Genomic DNA, 16044 nt, shown 5'->3' on the forward strand with positions numbered 1-16044 from the left:
ATAGTTCATATGAATTGTACAGTATTCCATCGTTCACCTACGAGCTGATTTTCTTCGACATAAAAGGAGACTTTGACGCCATCTTGGTGCCAAGAACAACCTGTTTTACGAACGCATTTATCACCTATTGATTTTCTTTTTTTAATGCCATTGCTCTTTCCCATTGCCTCCTGTAATATTAGAGGAACTCTGATATACCAAATACTACCTTTTGTTTCAATTTACTGCTTTCTGCTCCACCTCCATCGTCTAGGTGGTGTTGTGTTTTTCCCCTGTGGGTTTCACACTGCGGACGCGGGCACGGAAGTTTCCGGCTCTCGTGAATTGCACGGCCATCGACTGGTTCCACCCATGGCCTCAACTCGCTTTGCAGTCTGTTAGCACTACTTTTATTGAGAAGATACCTGGCTTAGAGGTCTTTATGATGTCATTTTTCCTCATTTTTTATAGCATATTTTTCACAGCATATGATGTTATTTAGACTAATCAGAACTACTAAGGAAACTCTGAAATCAATAACTAACCAACATTTTTTTTTACAAAGTTTTATAGGAAATGATGTGGATCAATATAAGTACTGCAGCATCAAATGCTTGATTTAATCAAATCTATTAAAAAGCATGGCACTGCAAATCTGGAGTAAACACTTTGACTGGCAAATTCATTTATACATACTGTACTTGGAGATACGTGCAAACATACAATATTGCAAGTATATTTTACATGTCTGAATATGCTGAACTACATTATACTTGTAAATACCAATCTTTTTTTTTTTTTAATTTGTGCGTTCACACCGTGGCAATATTTAAAACCCTTCAAAACTTTTGCAAGTAAATACCGTAAGTTTACGTGAGCAAGTGTAGGGTAAAAGCTAAAAACATTTTGCCCCATAATGCAATGGAGTATTGACTTGTATATGTCCAACCACCGTGGTATTATGAAAAAAAAGATGTGCACTTGCACATAGGCACATTGTGGTATTATAGGGGAAAAAAATTATTTTATCACAATCAACTCATACTGTAAATTTAATTGTATTTTCATGTACATTTGAACTTATTTTAAAACCTTCAAAAGTTTTTGCTAGTAACGTTACGTAAGCAACTTCAGGCTAAATGCTAAAAGATAGCAATTTGTCCCATAATACCACAGGACATGTGCATCTACAAGTCAATAGAATGTGGAATGGACATAATAAAATCATAAATAAATATACATTTTTTAAACTAGTGTGCACATTGTTGCATTATAGGATTTTTTTTTTTTAAACTTAGCCTAGACATTCATTTGAAGGTACAGTATTTTCAAGTCTGTTTGCAAATGTGCATTACATTTAAACTTATTTTGTAGAACTTTTGAATGTACTTGCAGCTACATTTGAATGGGTTTGCCGTTTGCTAAGACCTGTATAAAGACAATATTTTCTGCAACATTTAATTTCCAACAAAACCATGCAAGCGTTTAAATGTATAGACTCACAATGAATGATCAAGGTGTAACGTGAAGTTAATTGGCGTCAACAAGTTAAATAATTTAAAAGCCACTTTTGTCCTCTGCAGGATAACGTGAGGATGCCCATCAGTGACTTCATTTCCTACGCCCACACCAGTGTCAATGAGGCAAGCTATTTGTAAAGCAAAAGTGATCTTTATTCCTGACTACACCCCTGTTTGTCGTCTTTTCGCTTCATCACAGGTGAGTGTCAAGTACCAGCAAAATGAGAAGCACTTCAACTACACCACACCAAAGAGTTTCCTGGAATTCATGAAGCTTTATGCCAACCTGTTGACCAAGAAACGAACAGAGCTCTGTCAAAAGACGGAAAGATTAGAGAATGGCCTGCAAAAGCTGCAGAGCACTGCGTCCCAGGTCAGCAATAAATGCCATAAAAGCTGTTTTTGTTTGATTTAAACTTGACGATGTATCACATGACACCTACTTGTGACTTGCGAAGGTTGTTTTTGTTTTTGTTTTTTGTTTTTTTACTTCTTAACTCTACCATAATATACTGAATGTTGTACAATGTTGTCAACCAGAAACTGCGATTAAAATATATAAAAAGCTATGTGCCAGAATTATTAAATAATACTGAAAATAGAAACCATTGTAGCTATTGTATAGCATGGCAGGCTGGCATGTGAGTAAGTAAAATGAGTAAATAAATTTAAAGGATCAATACTAACTTTGGTATCGATACAATATTGATTCTTTCAATGCATGGATCAATCTACACGGCCCTATTTTGAAAGTGACGTATTGTAATATGTGTTTCTAGCTTTGTTCATTGTTTTTTTTTTCCCTCTCAAACTTTCCAGGTGGAAGATCTTAAAGCCAAGCTTGCGGTGCAAGAAGTAGAGCTATGTCAGAGGAATACAGACATCGAGTCTCTCATCGCTAAAATAGGACAACAGACAGATAAGCTGAACCAAGAGAGAGCTGTGGCTGATGCTGAAGAGCAAAAGGTAAAAATATGTCTGTATGTGATTTTTATTTTCCCATCCCAGTAACTGCCAGTATGCATGTACTCAATTTTATGCAGTTTTAACAACCAGATCAGGGTGTATCCGGGTCTGCCATTCAAAGTAAGCTGCGCTAGGCTCCAGCTCACCAATGATGACCCAAATTATAAATGCTGTGGAAAATGGATTGATGGATTCTTTCTTCAGCCTGCTGAAATCTACCATGTCTCTTTAGGTGGAAGCAATTCAAGCAGAGGTGAGCAAACAACAGCGAGAGACAGAAGAGGACCTGGCCAAGGCTGAACCGGCCCTGAAGGCCGCCGATGCAGCCCTCAATACCCTCAACAGGGTAGCGTGAAGCAAGAAATACACTAAAACTCCTTCCATTCCTTTTGTGAATATATATGTATTTTTATACATGCATTTATTTGTTTCCACTATCCAGTTGAATCTGACTGAACTGAGGACATTCCCAAACCCTCCGGTAATTGTCACCAACGTCACAGCAGCGGTTCTGGTGCTACTAGCTCCTCAAGGCAAGATCCCCAAAGATCGAAGTTGGAAGGCTTCCAAAGTGGTCATGAGCAAGGTGATCCTTTTAAACAGATGTCTTTGCATGTTGATCATTGGAAGGAATCATACATTTTAAAGGACCGTATCATGGAAATTCAACTTTTTGGACATTTTAAGCATGTCACAATGTTGATTTCTCACCCTAACACTTCCAAAGTGTTATTTTCGTTCATTGATACATTTCAAAGACTTCCTCGCTTATTCTGCGCTGTCAGCACAATCCCGTCCGAGCATATAAGGACCAGGTCTACTAGGTATGTCACAGGTAGCAGGCTCTCCTACCGTCTCTACACCACCCCGTACCGCCCGTGCAGAAATAAATACTCATACACTTCATACGAGGAGACATTCACATTTTTTTAATGTTTGGTTTCATTCTGGGGTTGCGGACAAGAGATTTTGCCCTGTTGGCCAAATAAACAGGAACGTTTCATTTATTATCTCAATGTTTTACTGTAGGAAATGTCCAAGTGGAAAAAATGTGACTTTGGGAGCACATTTGTAGAAAATAATTCATACTGGTTTTCCACAGGGACCGATTTGATGGGAGGAATGGGTGTTGCTTGTGTGCTCTCCTGACTTGTCTTTGGCTTTGTTGGTTACTCCAGTTCATTTAAATATCAGTAAAATACCAGTTTTAGGCTTCTTCATTCACTCTGCTTCTGACTGCCATTATTTGTCGCTAAAACGTTAGCCCTTTTCGTTGTTGTTCCTTCGTCGTGGCCTTGAGCTCTAGAACATAACGGGTCCACATGGTGAGAGGTGAACAAGCCATTTCACTTCCTCCTGAGGAGTCCAGCCGCCAAAAATCCCTATATTTTATAAGAAATTGAGTTCTCGATGCGGCAATGTAAAATCAGATGATTTACTGTAAGCCTAAAATACATAAATAACCAAACATTTTGAGTGCAGGTAAGGGCTGTATTAAGTTCTCTGAGGGGAGGCTCACTGCCCAACACTTTAAACTCAATTGCTATAAGCCCACCCCCCCCAAAAATCACGACAAGGGAATCCTCATAAACATCACCAAATAAGGATTTAGAGGCAACCCTGGATTGTACATACATGATCAGATAGGCCACAGTGCCTTTCTTACAGCAGTGAATAAAGTCCACCATAAAATCCCTCAACTTCTCTTTTATATTTGACCATTAATTCAACACAATCCACCCAAGGAGTGTAATGAATCAAGCGTCCTCCCGCTGCTGCACCTTGTTTGTCCAGGTGGATGACTTCCTGCAGGCTCTGGTGAACTTTGACAAAGAGCACATCCCAGAGGCCACAGTGAAGGTTGTGAGGGACGACTACCTTAGTGACCCTGACTTCAACCCTGAGTTTGTGCATCACAAATCTTCCGCTGCTGCGGGACTCTGTGCCTGGGTGATCAATATGATCCGCTTCCATGAGGTTTGTTTATTGTCAGCAGAACTGAGAAAAATACATTTTATGGACCAAAGGCCTGGGGGAGGGACCTACTAATCTTTTCAGCAACCAAGTCAGGGTTTGGGCGCAGACCAGAAGGAGCAGCACAATGTCCATTGAAATAAAGCAAAGGATGTGGCTAAAAAATGTTTACCCCTTTATATTCCATTGGGTATGTCTTAAAAGTTGTTTTTCTAAAACTAAAATGTTTTCAAGTACGTATTAGCTTTCAGCATTTAAAACTTGTATTGCATAAATTGTTGCTGGGTTTTGTCAACACAGTAACTACAGAAGCATGAGGATAGCACATGGATTCACAAGTACACTCAAATGTCTTTAAATACATTTTTACAAGTGAGCATGAACTTATTTAAAAACATTCAAACAAATGCTCTAACTTATTACAAGTATTTTTGAACCTACTTAAAATGTGTTGGACAGTATTTGTAAACTAAATGTTCAAATGCAGCATTTTTTGCCATAAGGATATGGTTTATAATTTTCCACACCTCATGGCATTTTGAAACAAATTCAAGCACATTCAAACATAATTTACATTTGAACATGCTTGTACTTTCTTCCTTGAGATCAAACGTTAACATCTTAAATATTTTAACCTGAAAAAAATGGTGTAAAACATCATGCTGATTGTTTTATAAATCATAATAATCCTTAATTACGGTTGAACGACTTTACCGGTCAAAAAAAGATTTACACCTTATTGGCAGTGTCATGGTTGCATAAGTAACAGATTAATTAAAGTAGACTCCATATTTTTTCAATATTTGAATTTAATTTTAGTGGCTGCTTTATCCCCACTTTTTCAAGAATTTTGGGGAGGGCTTTTTTTTCAGTGCAGTATTAAGCATCTATAATGGTCCTGTGCTTTTTAAATGTGTGTGAATATTTTCCTCTTTCCAATTCTTATGCTGCTATGGACAGATTTTTGTGAGTACATCTTAAGCGTTATTCACTGAAAGAAATCTTGTATTTGGATTCCGGCAAGCAAAGAATATCATTTTCTCCACAGGTATTCTGTGAGGTGGCGATGAAGAGGAAGTGTCTGTCGCAAGCCAACGCTGACCTCGCCGAGGCTGCAGAGAAGCTCCAGGTCATCAGGAAGAAACTGGCTGTGGGTCTCACTAAACATTTGACCCGAGCAAGCTTTGCTTGAAATGAGAAAAAAAATTATGACCATTTTATGATCTGCTTTCAGGAGTTAGATAGCAATCTGGAAGCTCTGACCAAAGAATACGAGCAAGCCACATCAGAGAAATTGCGTTTTCAGGAAGAAGTGAACCGCACCAACAAGACAATTGAACTAGCCAATCGGCTTGTCAAAGGATTGCAGGTGGCGAACAGTAATTAGTTTGTAAAAATTGTAGCTGCACTTTACTGTTTCTTTCATTTGTTGCCTGTGTGTTTTCTGACAGAGTGAAAATGTGCGTTGGGCCCACTCCGTAGCTCAGTACCATGAACAGGAGGCCACGCTTTGTGGAGATGTCCTTCTAACTGCAGCGTTCATCTCATATGCTGGCTCCTTCTCCAAGAAGTACCGCAGGGAGCTAGTGGATAACCTCTGGAGGCCTTTTCTGCGCAGCCAGAAGGTCTCTCTCTATGTTTAAAAGAAGAAAAAAAAATCCTTCTCTATCTCTTCATACCTTTGTGCTGCCATGTACTTTTAACTAAATAATCGCAAAATGTTCCATAATTAATCGCAATTAATCACATTTTTCAACAAATATTCTCTATGAAGTTTGTAGCAGATATTTACTTGAGTAAAATATTGGAATTAATGTGCAAACATTCAAAAATGTGTTTCAAGGACTGTTTGGTAGCTTTGTTTGGTCCTTTAACCCCTGGGGAAAATTTTGACCCAACTCGGGCTTTTGATGTTTTTGATGCGTGATATCAAAGAATAAGCGTACAAAAAAATAAACACTCGGAGACTGAACATTGTGAGATGTTTAAAGTAAATATAAACTTATATTTGACGATGTTAGGAACCTTTCAAAGTCAGCCCAAGTACAGTGATATTAAGGTCAGGCTAGTGAAAAACGCCCTTACACCCAGTGGTTAATATGATTCTTTTTCTGAATATACCGCCGTTGTACCAAATTATCAAATTATTTTTTTTTTTATGGTCTTTGAGCAAATTCTCCAAACTGATCACTCATAGTTATGTTATAGATTATAAATTATAAGTTACACTGAGCGGCAGTGGAGCAAAGTGTTTTACTCTGAGATAACACGACAAAGATGTAAAAATAACACAGTGTTTGAACATGGCTTTGCAAAGCACACAGGGTTTTTATTTTTTCAATGAGCAGTCGAGTAACTTTTAAAATGAAACTACGTAAACATCCGTATTTGTGCCGGATGTTGAGCAGATTCGGCTCCCACAGGAAATGAATAGTACTGAAATAAAACTTAAATTGCATTTTCTCCTGCACATTATTTACTTTAAGCATTAAATAATGTTGCCCATCCAAAGCATTCATCCTGTTTGTTGATTCCTTCTCCAAAAGATACCCATTCCCATGACGGCAGACTTGGATCCTGTGAGCATGCTGACTGATGATGCCATGGTAGCCCAGTGGAACAACGAAGGCCTGCCAGGAGACGAAATGTCCACTCAGAATGCTACTATCCACACTAATTGTGAGAGATGCCTCAAGATTCACTTAATCTTCACCATGGTTACCATTGCAACCGTAGTTACCGGCTAATTTGCATGCATGCTTCTACAGATGTCTACGAGGAGCCAAATAAACTTAAAAAGGGAAAATAGAGTTAGACATTCATGGTCTTGAATATTATCTTACCAATAATATATTTTCAGGAAATATTGTGGCTAATAAATGGGTGTGCTGTATGTTTTGCTAAGGTGAACGCTGGCCTCTTCTCATTGACCCTCAACTCCAGGGCATCAAGTGGATCAAGAGTCGTTATGGTAACAGTCTCAAGGTTGTCAGTCTGAGTCAAAAAGGGTATGTTTGCTTCTCCCTCTTCTTCTTTCACATTACAACACACAATTTGTGTTTTTGCGCTTTAAAATTGATCCAACTTCCCCATGTAACTTCAGTTATGTGGACGTGATCGAACAAGCCGTTGTAGCTGGAAATACCGTTCTCATCGAGAACATCGAGGAGACCATTGAACCAGTTCTTGACCCGCTCTTGGGTCGACACACAATCAAAAAGGGCAGGTATGACTCATGATTTGTGACTGTATGCCATTTTTTTAAACACATGAGTCCCCCAGCCGCAATTCTTCCAGAATGCTGTTGCTTAGTACCAAAAAACTGTACCACATCGCACTAGCATTAGAATATTTAGATTGGCTCATTCTGAGTCAAACAATAGAAATTTACACTCCGCCTGATGGTCGACAAAAGTTGGTTCTGGACATATATTGACATAAAATGTCTATACGCATTCAAATGACAGGTTTTTGTGATTTAAAAAAATAATAATCAAGACCAATTATTTAAATTATTTATAACATTTTCCGCTCTTAATGTTGCCTATAGCCTGTGAAGTATTTAGGATTTTCCCTGCGTATGAATGGCCCTGTACAAATAACATGCTTTGCTTTCCCGTGTTGAGTGTTTTGAACTTGTATTGCAGTTGCATCAAGGTTGGCGACAAGGAGTGCTTCTTTCATCCTGGATTCAGACTCATTCTTCATACCAAATTGGCCAATCCTCACTACAAGCCGGAGATTCAGGCCCAGACCACTCTTATTAATTTTACTGTGACCAGAGACGGGCTAGAGGACCAGCTCCTCGCCCAGGTCGTTAACCAGGAGAGGCCTGACCTTGAACATCTCAAGGTACAATGGCAATTCTATTTTCTTACGAGAGGTTCACATTTTGTTTCAGTTTTTCACTTACAATATCGCTGTCTGTGTTGCTACAGAAAGTTTCTTTTTTTTTTCTCTCTTCCTGCAGAGTGAACTGACAAAGCAGCAGAACATGTTTAAAATTGAGCTGAAACTCCTGGAAGATGAGTTGCTGACCAGGCTGTCTGCAGCGGAGAGTAACTTTCTGGGTGACAATTTGCTGGTGGAAAAACTAGAGAGCACCAAGCACACTGCTGCTGAGATTGAAATGAAGGTAGTGGTTGAGAACTATTCATTCACTTTCTAAGGTGCTTGTTCTCATACAGGTCACTGGAGCCTATCGTTTCAGAATGAGACAGATTACATCAGGCAGGAATGGGCAATTTAAAGCCGGAGGGGCCACAGTTTTTCATCAAGGCTACTTGATTCACGAGGCACTTTGTTACCATTTGTTAGCATGAGGGGAACTGTAAGACAATGAATTTTCTAACCAGATAAATGAGCAAAAAAAAAAGCAATTTTCATTCAGCATTCAAGAGCTGATAACATTGTCAGACAAATAGTGCAGAAAAATAAAATGTTTTATAATTATTGCATTGCTGGTTTAGCCTATAACCTGTCAGAAAATACATCTAGAATAATAATTGTTTCCAGAAGTAAAAACAAATGTTTGTAAATATCTAATTTTGATAAAACAATTATAATCAGTCTGCTTTCATAGAGGATTGAATAAATTAGAGAATATTTGTTGTTGAGAGGCTGAAATTCTGAGAATTTGGACAATTTTAGTTCTCTCAATGGTTTTGACACGTATCTTGAATAATTAATCTTAAATAATTATCAATAAATGTAATCATAGATGTTGTGGGGTTTTTTCCTCTATTTATCCCTGTATCTTATAGAAAACAATTTCAGATTTTTTTGTCAGTGTATTTTGCCCTCTGGAAGTCTAAAGAATAATGGAAAACAAATCAACTAGCGCTAATACGCATGCTCCTTCCCAGGTGGTGGAAGCTAAAATCAACGAGGTGAAGATCAACGAAGCCAGGGAACATTATCGTCCGGTTGCTGTCAGAGCGTCACTGCTCTACTTTATTATGAACGACCTCAATAAGATCAACCCCATGTACCAGTTCAGCCTCAAGGTACAGTAAGCATAACACACATGTGACTCCATTACACACTTGGTGGTTGCAAACAGGAACCTTCCTTGGTCCTCAGGCATTCAACGTGGTCTTCCACAGAGCAGTGGCCACGGTGGAGGCCTGTGAAGATGTGAGCAGTAGAGTTAAAGCGCTTATAGATTGTGTTACCTACTCCACCTTCAACTACATCAGCATGGGGCTTTTCGAGAGGGATAAGCTCACCTTCACTGCACAACTGGCATTCCAGGTATATGTGAGCACATTTGTTTCAGAACATGCATCATTAATACCACTAATATCCCTTTCCAAAAGTTGCTCCTGATGAGTAAGAAGATAGATGTGCGCGAGCTTGACTTTCTCTTACGCTTCAACATCGACCACTCTTACGTCAGCCCTCTGGATTTTCTCTCCAACGCTACATGGAGCGCCATCAAGGTACAGAGAGAAGTTCTGCACCGAAAATTTAAACAAAATACATTACAGTGAATGCAGCATATGTGATTTTTATGATTGTCTACATAGGTGATGAGTTTCACTGATGAGTTTCGAGGTCTGGACCGCGATATTGAAGGCTCTCCAAAGCGCTGGAAGAAGATGGTGGAATCCGAGTGTCCAGAGAAGGAGAAGTTCCCTCAGGAATGGAAAGGCAAAAGTTCCCTACAGAAACTCATCATGATGAGAGCTCTGAGACCTGATCGCATGACGTACGCTGTCAAGTGAGGAGCTTTTCTTTATAATATAGACTCTATATGGTCTCACCCTGATACTTAGTTTTTTCCCTTGCAGAAACTTTGTGGAGGAGAAGCTTGGGGTGAAATATACAGAAGGTCGGAAGACGGAATTCGCAAAGTCTTTCAGAGAAAGTGGTCCAGCCTCTCCCATGTTCTTTATCTTATCTCCCGGAGTTGACCCACTTCAAGATGTGGAGTCGCTTGGTATAGCACATGTACATACTGTATAAAAACTGTCTAAAACAGGCTCAAACTTACTTAAGTACTTCATATCCTCGTCAGGGAGAAAGCTTGGGTTCACCATCGACCTTGGCAAACTTCACAATGTATCCTTGGGTCAGGGGCAAGAAGCTGTGGCTGAGGTTGCAATGGAAACCGCTGCAAAGGAGGGGCACTGGGTCATATTGCAGGTACAGTACTGATAACGTTCAGGAATAAATATATGAAAATATTAACACAACACACTTCTAGCTCAGTGGTTCTCAACCTTTTTTCCCCTTGTGAAATAACTTTTCAGCCAAGTACCCCTTAACCAGTGCAAAGCTTTTTGGGGTTTAAAAAAAAAGACTTAAAACATGCCATCAGTGTCTGGTTTATTAAACTTTAGACCCTTTCAAACTTTATTTGTATTGGTGTACAAAAAAAAAAAAATCAACGTAAAGTGTCATCTTTTGCATCATAGAAAAAATCTGGTATAAAAAGAAAGAACTTAATTATTAATACATATTTTTCCACAAAAAAATAATTAATATAAAATGTCAGACCTGTTCTCAAAAAGAAATCATTAGGAATACATATTTGTCCACTGAAACTTTTGGAATCATAGTAGAGATGTCTTCCCAAAAATAAATCATTAGCTTGACACTTAACAAAAGATGGCACCTGACAAATTGGGTCAAACCATTCTAGTATGGGGGGAGAATCTGGCTTTTTACAATAATGAAATTGAATAACTTACTGAACATCAAATTTGTTTTATGAAATTATTTTTCCTGAAACATTCATTAATTCAACAATTAGTAATTAGTAGTACAAGTAACCCCACTGTTCTATCTCATATTTTGTATTCATGCAGAACATCCACCTGGTTGCTCGCTGGCTGGGTTCCTTGGAGAAGCTCCTGGAGCGCTACAGTGAAGGTAGTCATCTTGACTACAGAGTGTTTATGAGCGCCGAGCCTGCACCCACCGTCCAAGAGCATATCATTCCACAGGTACATGCAGCAAATATCATAATACAATATTGTTTTATTTATATTAATAAAGATAAACAATACTCTTTTTCAATTGACACGGAGAGCAATCGTTTTAACTGCATTCTACTTTTTCGTTTTTGAAAGGGCATTCTAGAAAATGCCATCAAGGTCACTAATGAGCCGCCAACAGGAATGCATGCTAACTTGCATGCAGCTCTGGATAACTTTGACCAGGTCAGTACCTGCCATGCTTTTGCACAGTGTTAGCGTTGAATGATATCGCAACAGAGGTTTAATCATTTATAATTCAGTTTGATTAATTGCACAGTTCTTGTCGGGTAAGGAATTGATTTTGGACCCAGAAACAGACAGGAAATGGAAATGGAAAAGTAGAAAGTCTTTATAAACAAAAATCCACCATGGCCATTTGAAGGAGACTCCTAAATAAAACTCAAAAAAAACATACACTTTAAAACAATGTAAAAGTAGGAAACTATGTAGATCTTGATAACTTAAAATTGTGATATGTTACTGAGAACTTAGCGGTCAAATACTCAAGACTTCATTCTATAATAAAGTATACCAAAGAACCATACTAACAGGGAATAGAAGACCTTACAGTATATGACAAAATAAATACAGAAAAAAATGACCACAGTACAAATACAGTAATACCTTGACATACAAGTCCCCCAACTAACTGATGAATTCTTTTAAGTTAAAAAACTATTGCTTGGTCAGATTAAATTTTGTTAATCAAGTGATGCCATTTATTTACCTGAATTCTGTGTCTTTCCTTTCCCAGGGCATCCTGGACCAGTGCAGCCGTGAGCAGGAGTTTAAGACCATCCTATTCTCTCTGTGTTACTTCCATGCCTGCGTGGCTGAGCGGAGAAAGTTTGGGCCCCAGGGATGGAACAGGAAGTACCCATTCAATACTGGAGACCTCACCATATCTGTGAATGTTCTCTACAACTACTTGGAGGCTAATGCACAGGTGGGCTGCTTGTATCTTGGAGATGTTATAACGGATTTGATGCTTAAGGTGAGGATCGTTTAAATGTTGAAGGTGCCATGGGAGGACCTGCGATACCTTTTTGGTGAGATCATGTATGGAGGACACATCACTGATGACTGGGACAGAAGACTCTGCAGAACATACCTGGAAGAATACATGCAGACCAACCAGGTTTGCATATGTGCCTTACTCACAATCAAAACAGAGAAACAATTCTAATATCAAAAACAAGCACTGCTTTGGTTTGTTTTTTATTGGCAGTTTGACCGGAAGCTTGCCTTGGCTCCTGGATTTTTAGTTCCGTCAAACCTGGACTACAAGGTAAGGTTTTCTACATGCTCTTGTGTATACACATCGTTACAATTGTACGTCAACAAATATGGTCATGCTCTACCTCCCCAAAAAGCATGTGACCAAATCCTGTGTGGTGCAAGTCTCTGGAAATCTTGATAGCACCTGTGCTACCAGTGGAAAAGTCTTCAAAAATCACCGCATCGTGCTACTGCAATTCATATTTTTAATTTATATTGTGTGATAATAACATAACATTTGAATGGCATCAGATTTGGAGATACAGATTTTCTCTTTCCACATAGAGGCTCCCCCGTCAAGCTTTGTCGGTTATCTTCCAGGGTTACCACGACTTCATTGATGAGATGCTCCCCCACGAGAGCCCCGTGCATTATGGGCTGCACCCCAACGCAGAAATTGACTTCCTGACCGTGACGTCAGATAATCTTTTCCACACTTTACTGGAACTGCAGTCTCCTGATGCTGTGATGGGGGAGGGTGCCTCAGGGACACTGGAGGAGAAGGTAGGGATGCCAAATGGCCCTGATTGTTTTCTAATTGATTTACTTTCTATTTTTCAACCACTACTACAGGTGAAAACAGTGTTGGATGAGGTTCTGGAGAAGCTTCCAGAGCGGTACAGCATGACGGACATCACCGGCAAGACAGCTGAACGGTCGCCTTACATCCTGGTTTGCTTCCAGGAGTGTGAGCGCATGAACATGCTTATCAACGAGATACGGCGCTCGCTCAAGGAGCTTGACCTGGGGCTCAGAGTATGCTGAAACCTCAAGATGCGTTTCTGTATGCGGGGGCTGATTTTTCATTTCATCACCAAGTTCTTTTGTCAAGGGTGAGCTTGCGATCTCAAACGAGATGGAGAAACTCCAGACGGCTTTGTTTCTCGACAGCGTTCCTGACGCCTGGACCAAGCTGGCCTATCCGTCCACCTACAGCCTTGCCATATGGTACAAATGTTGTGATACACGTGACGCGGCTTACCAGTTACTCAAGATATGAGCCGATGTTCAATGACTTTTTTTGCTTTGGTTTTGCGAGCAAAAATGTTTCACAAGTGGTACTTTACTGAAAAAAGTTAAGAACAATCATATCCGTTCACATGGATAACAATTCTATTTACCTGAAGACTAACAAATGATGCAAAACTAATAGATAGCAAAACTAATAGACAGCAGAAAAATAAATCGGTGTCAAAGAGCCTTTAAGCAACCGATTTTTGAACAAAAGATGGAGTAACACATCTAGGCAGACAATGTATTAATTTAATTCAATATTAATAATTTTAATAATCAATAATAATTCAGAATTTAAGGTAAATGTTTTGAGTCACGAATGTGGTCACAGAACCGATTACTCTTGTATCACAAAGCATCACTGAAAAATCAAATTATGAATTCAATTTGTAAGTAATCAGCAACATATTTGCAAGCAATTCCAGGCCTTCTTTATTTTTGCTACATCATTGAAAATCAGTGAAGCGCAGCATATACGTGATACATATGCGTATATTTAATTGAAGAATGTAGAGATTCCATTTTAACCATTATCAATAAATATCCCTGTCAAAGCAAAAATCTCCTAAAAGTTTTATTATTGGCAGGAGATGATTATGCAAGAGTACTACTAGTGTATCAGGCAGAGCTTTGGCGCCACCTTGTGTCAAATTTAGATAATTTGAGAAGGGGCACAAAAACAAACTTTAAAGTACTCAAGGTTCAAAAGAATGGCTATACATGAAACAATGATGGTAAATGTTAAAATACATGAATTTATGATGGCAGACTACTGAGATATTGTCTGTTATTTGTGTGCGTGTGCATGTGTGTGGCAGGTACAATGACGTGTTACAGCGATGTAAAGAGTTAGACAGCTGGACTCAGGATCTGTCACTTCCTGCTGTCGTGTGGCTGAGTGGACTCTTCAACCCACAGTCCTTCCTCACTGGTAAAACATCTCATGAGTGTACCTGTATTTTTTTTTTTTTCAAACAAACTGTGTGATTTCTTTTTTATTTTAACTTTATCTTTTAGCCGTGATGCAGAGCTTAGCCCGTAAGAACGAGTGGCCCCTAGATAAAGTCAACCTGACTGTGGACGTGACCAAGAAGTTCAAGGAAGATTTCAACCAGCCAGCAAGAGAAGGAGCTTATGTATACGGACTTTACATGGAAGGTAGTTAACTACAACATGGATCATCTTACTTTTTTAAAGGAATGATCTTCTTTTTATCATTCCCTCAGGGGCCAGGTGGGATACTCAGGCCGGGGTGATCACAGAAGCTCGTTTAAAAGAGCTGACCCCGATCATGCCTGTCATCTCAGTCCGAGCCGTGCCCAACGACCGCCAGGAGACCAGGAACATCTATGAGTGTCCTCTCTATAAGACCAAAATTAGAGGACCCACTTATGTTTGGACTCTAAGCCTGAAAACAAGGGAACGGCCTGCCAAATGGGTCCTGGCCGGAGTGGCTTTGCTTCTAAGTGTGTGACTCAACTTTTTCGGCTAAATATAAACGCTATTTTGGTATGAACAAGTGAATGTACTCTCCATGTATGCTATCTTTTCTGCCCAACAGTAGCCAACCTTTTTTTGTTAGGTCCTGGCAGCTAATTAAACTAGCCAGCCACCTTGTAATATTAGGAAAGTCACCAGAAATTCTCAGCTGCCGTTTGGTCTAGCCACTGCATTACGGACTACATTTCCCAGGAATCTTAGACACAGAAGCAGAAAGTCATCCATGTTTGATCCATGTCTGATGTTTGAAGGGTTACTGAACTTTCGTAGCCATTTCAGCGGTAAAAAGTTGATATTTGTATCCAATTATTTTGGGTTTCAAAAACACATTGTCCAATTGCATCGACTTTAAATGACATCCCCTTTGCTCAAGGTTTGGGTAATAACCAATCAAGGCGCACCTGTTTTCTGTGTTTGGTCATCTGACGTTCACAGGCTGATTTGTGATTGCATGTACTCATAACTCAGGTAACCAATGTTCTTTTTAGTTAACAGCGAGTGGTAACATTAATTTTTAAAGTCATTAATTGTACTGCACAAGATAAATAATTTAGTTATTTTAAGTATAGACAAAATACTAACGTTTCAATATTGATATTGCATATCTCTCTGATAACAGCCCAAAAAAGTGTCAGCTTAAAAATCGGTCAACATGCAAAAGATTAGCAATAGCATAAATAGTTCCCACCATAAACTAAATGTAGAAATTTGATTTTGAATGTACTAAAATAGCTATTTTAAGTGTGTGCTATGGTCTGAAAAATACAGTATATACACCTAAATTAGTTTGTCCGTCATCATGTGTTATTTGTGTCCTCTTTTCCACACTC

The 16044-nt window shown here is 39.0% G+C and overlaps 1 protein-coding gene across 1 annotated transcript in view; it reads left to right on the forward strand.

The window, feature by feature from the left end:
- Positions 1 to 16023, forward strand: part of dnah9l (dynein, axonemal, heavy polypeptide 9 like) — a 28447-nt gene extending 12424 nt beyond the window's left edge. Inside the window, exons 33-64 of the mRNA XM_088428672.1 lie at positions 254 to 415; positions 1563 to 1622; positions 1699 to 1872; positions 2319 to 2465; positions 2698 to 2811; positions 2908 to 3051; positions 4260 to 4442; positions 5488 to 5589; positions 5674 to 5808; positions 5891 to 6064; positions 6986 to 7118; positions 7345 to 7447; positions 7543 to 7665; positions 8087 to 8291; positions 8410 to 8574; positions 9305 to 9445; positions 9522 to 9692; positions 9758 to 9880; positions 9968 to 10161; positions 10232 to 10380; positions 10459 to 10586; positions 11252 to 11389; positions 11516 to 11605; positions 12177 to 12368; positions 12441 to 12560; positions 12651 to 12710; positions 13022 to 13204; positions 13274 to 13456; positions 13533 to 13648; positions 14533 to 14645; positions 14732 to 14872; positions 14941 to 16023. Of these exons, the coding sequence (XP_088284798.1) occupies positions 254 to 415; positions 1563 to 1622; positions 1699 to 1872; positions 2319 to 2465; positions 2698 to 2811; positions 2908 to 3051; positions 4260 to 4442; positions 5488 to 5589; positions 5674 to 5808; positions 5891 to 6064; positions 6986 to 7118; positions 7345 to 7447; positions 7543 to 7665; positions 8087 to 8291; positions 8410 to 8574; positions 9305 to 9445; positions 9522 to 9692; positions 9758 to 9880; positions 9968 to 10161; positions 10232 to 10380; positions 10459 to 10586; positions 11252 to 11389; positions 11516 to 11605; positions 12177 to 12368; positions 12441 to 12560; positions 12651 to 12710; positions 13022 to 13204; positions 13274 to 13456; positions 13533 to 13648; positions 14533 to 14645; positions 14732 to 14872; positions 14941 to 15188 (4614 nt within the window). The 3' untranslated portion in view covers positions 15189 to 16023. The remainder of the gene's footprint in view (positions 1 to 253; positions 416 to 1562; positions 1623 to 1698; positions 1873 to 2318; positions 2466 to 2697; positions 2812 to 2907; positions 3052 to 4259; positions 4443 to 5487; positions 5590 to 5673; positions 5809 to 5890; positions 6065 to 6985; positions 7119 to 7344; positions 7448 to 7542; positions 7666 to 8086; positions 8292 to 8409; positions 8575 to 9304; positions 9446 to 9521; positions 9693 to 9757; positions 9881 to 9967; positions 10162 to 10231; positions 10381 to 10458; positions 10587 to 11251; positions 11390 to 11515; positions 11606 to 12176; positions 12369 to 12440; positions 12561 to 12650; positions 12711 to 13021; positions 13205 to 13273; positions 13457 to 13532; positions 13649 to 14532; positions 14646 to 14731; positions 14873 to 14940) is intronic.
- The last annotated feature ends 21 nt before the right edge of the window (positions 16024 to 16044 follow it).

The sequence above is a fragment of the Hippichthys cyanospilos genome, chromosome 12, assembly GCF_059441005.1.
Source record: "Hippichthys cyanospilos isolate Australia breed blue-spotted pipefish chromosome 12, RoL_Hcya_1.0, whole genome shotgun sequence".
In the NCBI taxonomy this organism is placed as follows: Eukaryota; Metazoa; Chordata; class Actinopteri; order Syngnathiformes; family Syngnathidae; genus Hippichthys; species Hippichthys cyanospilos.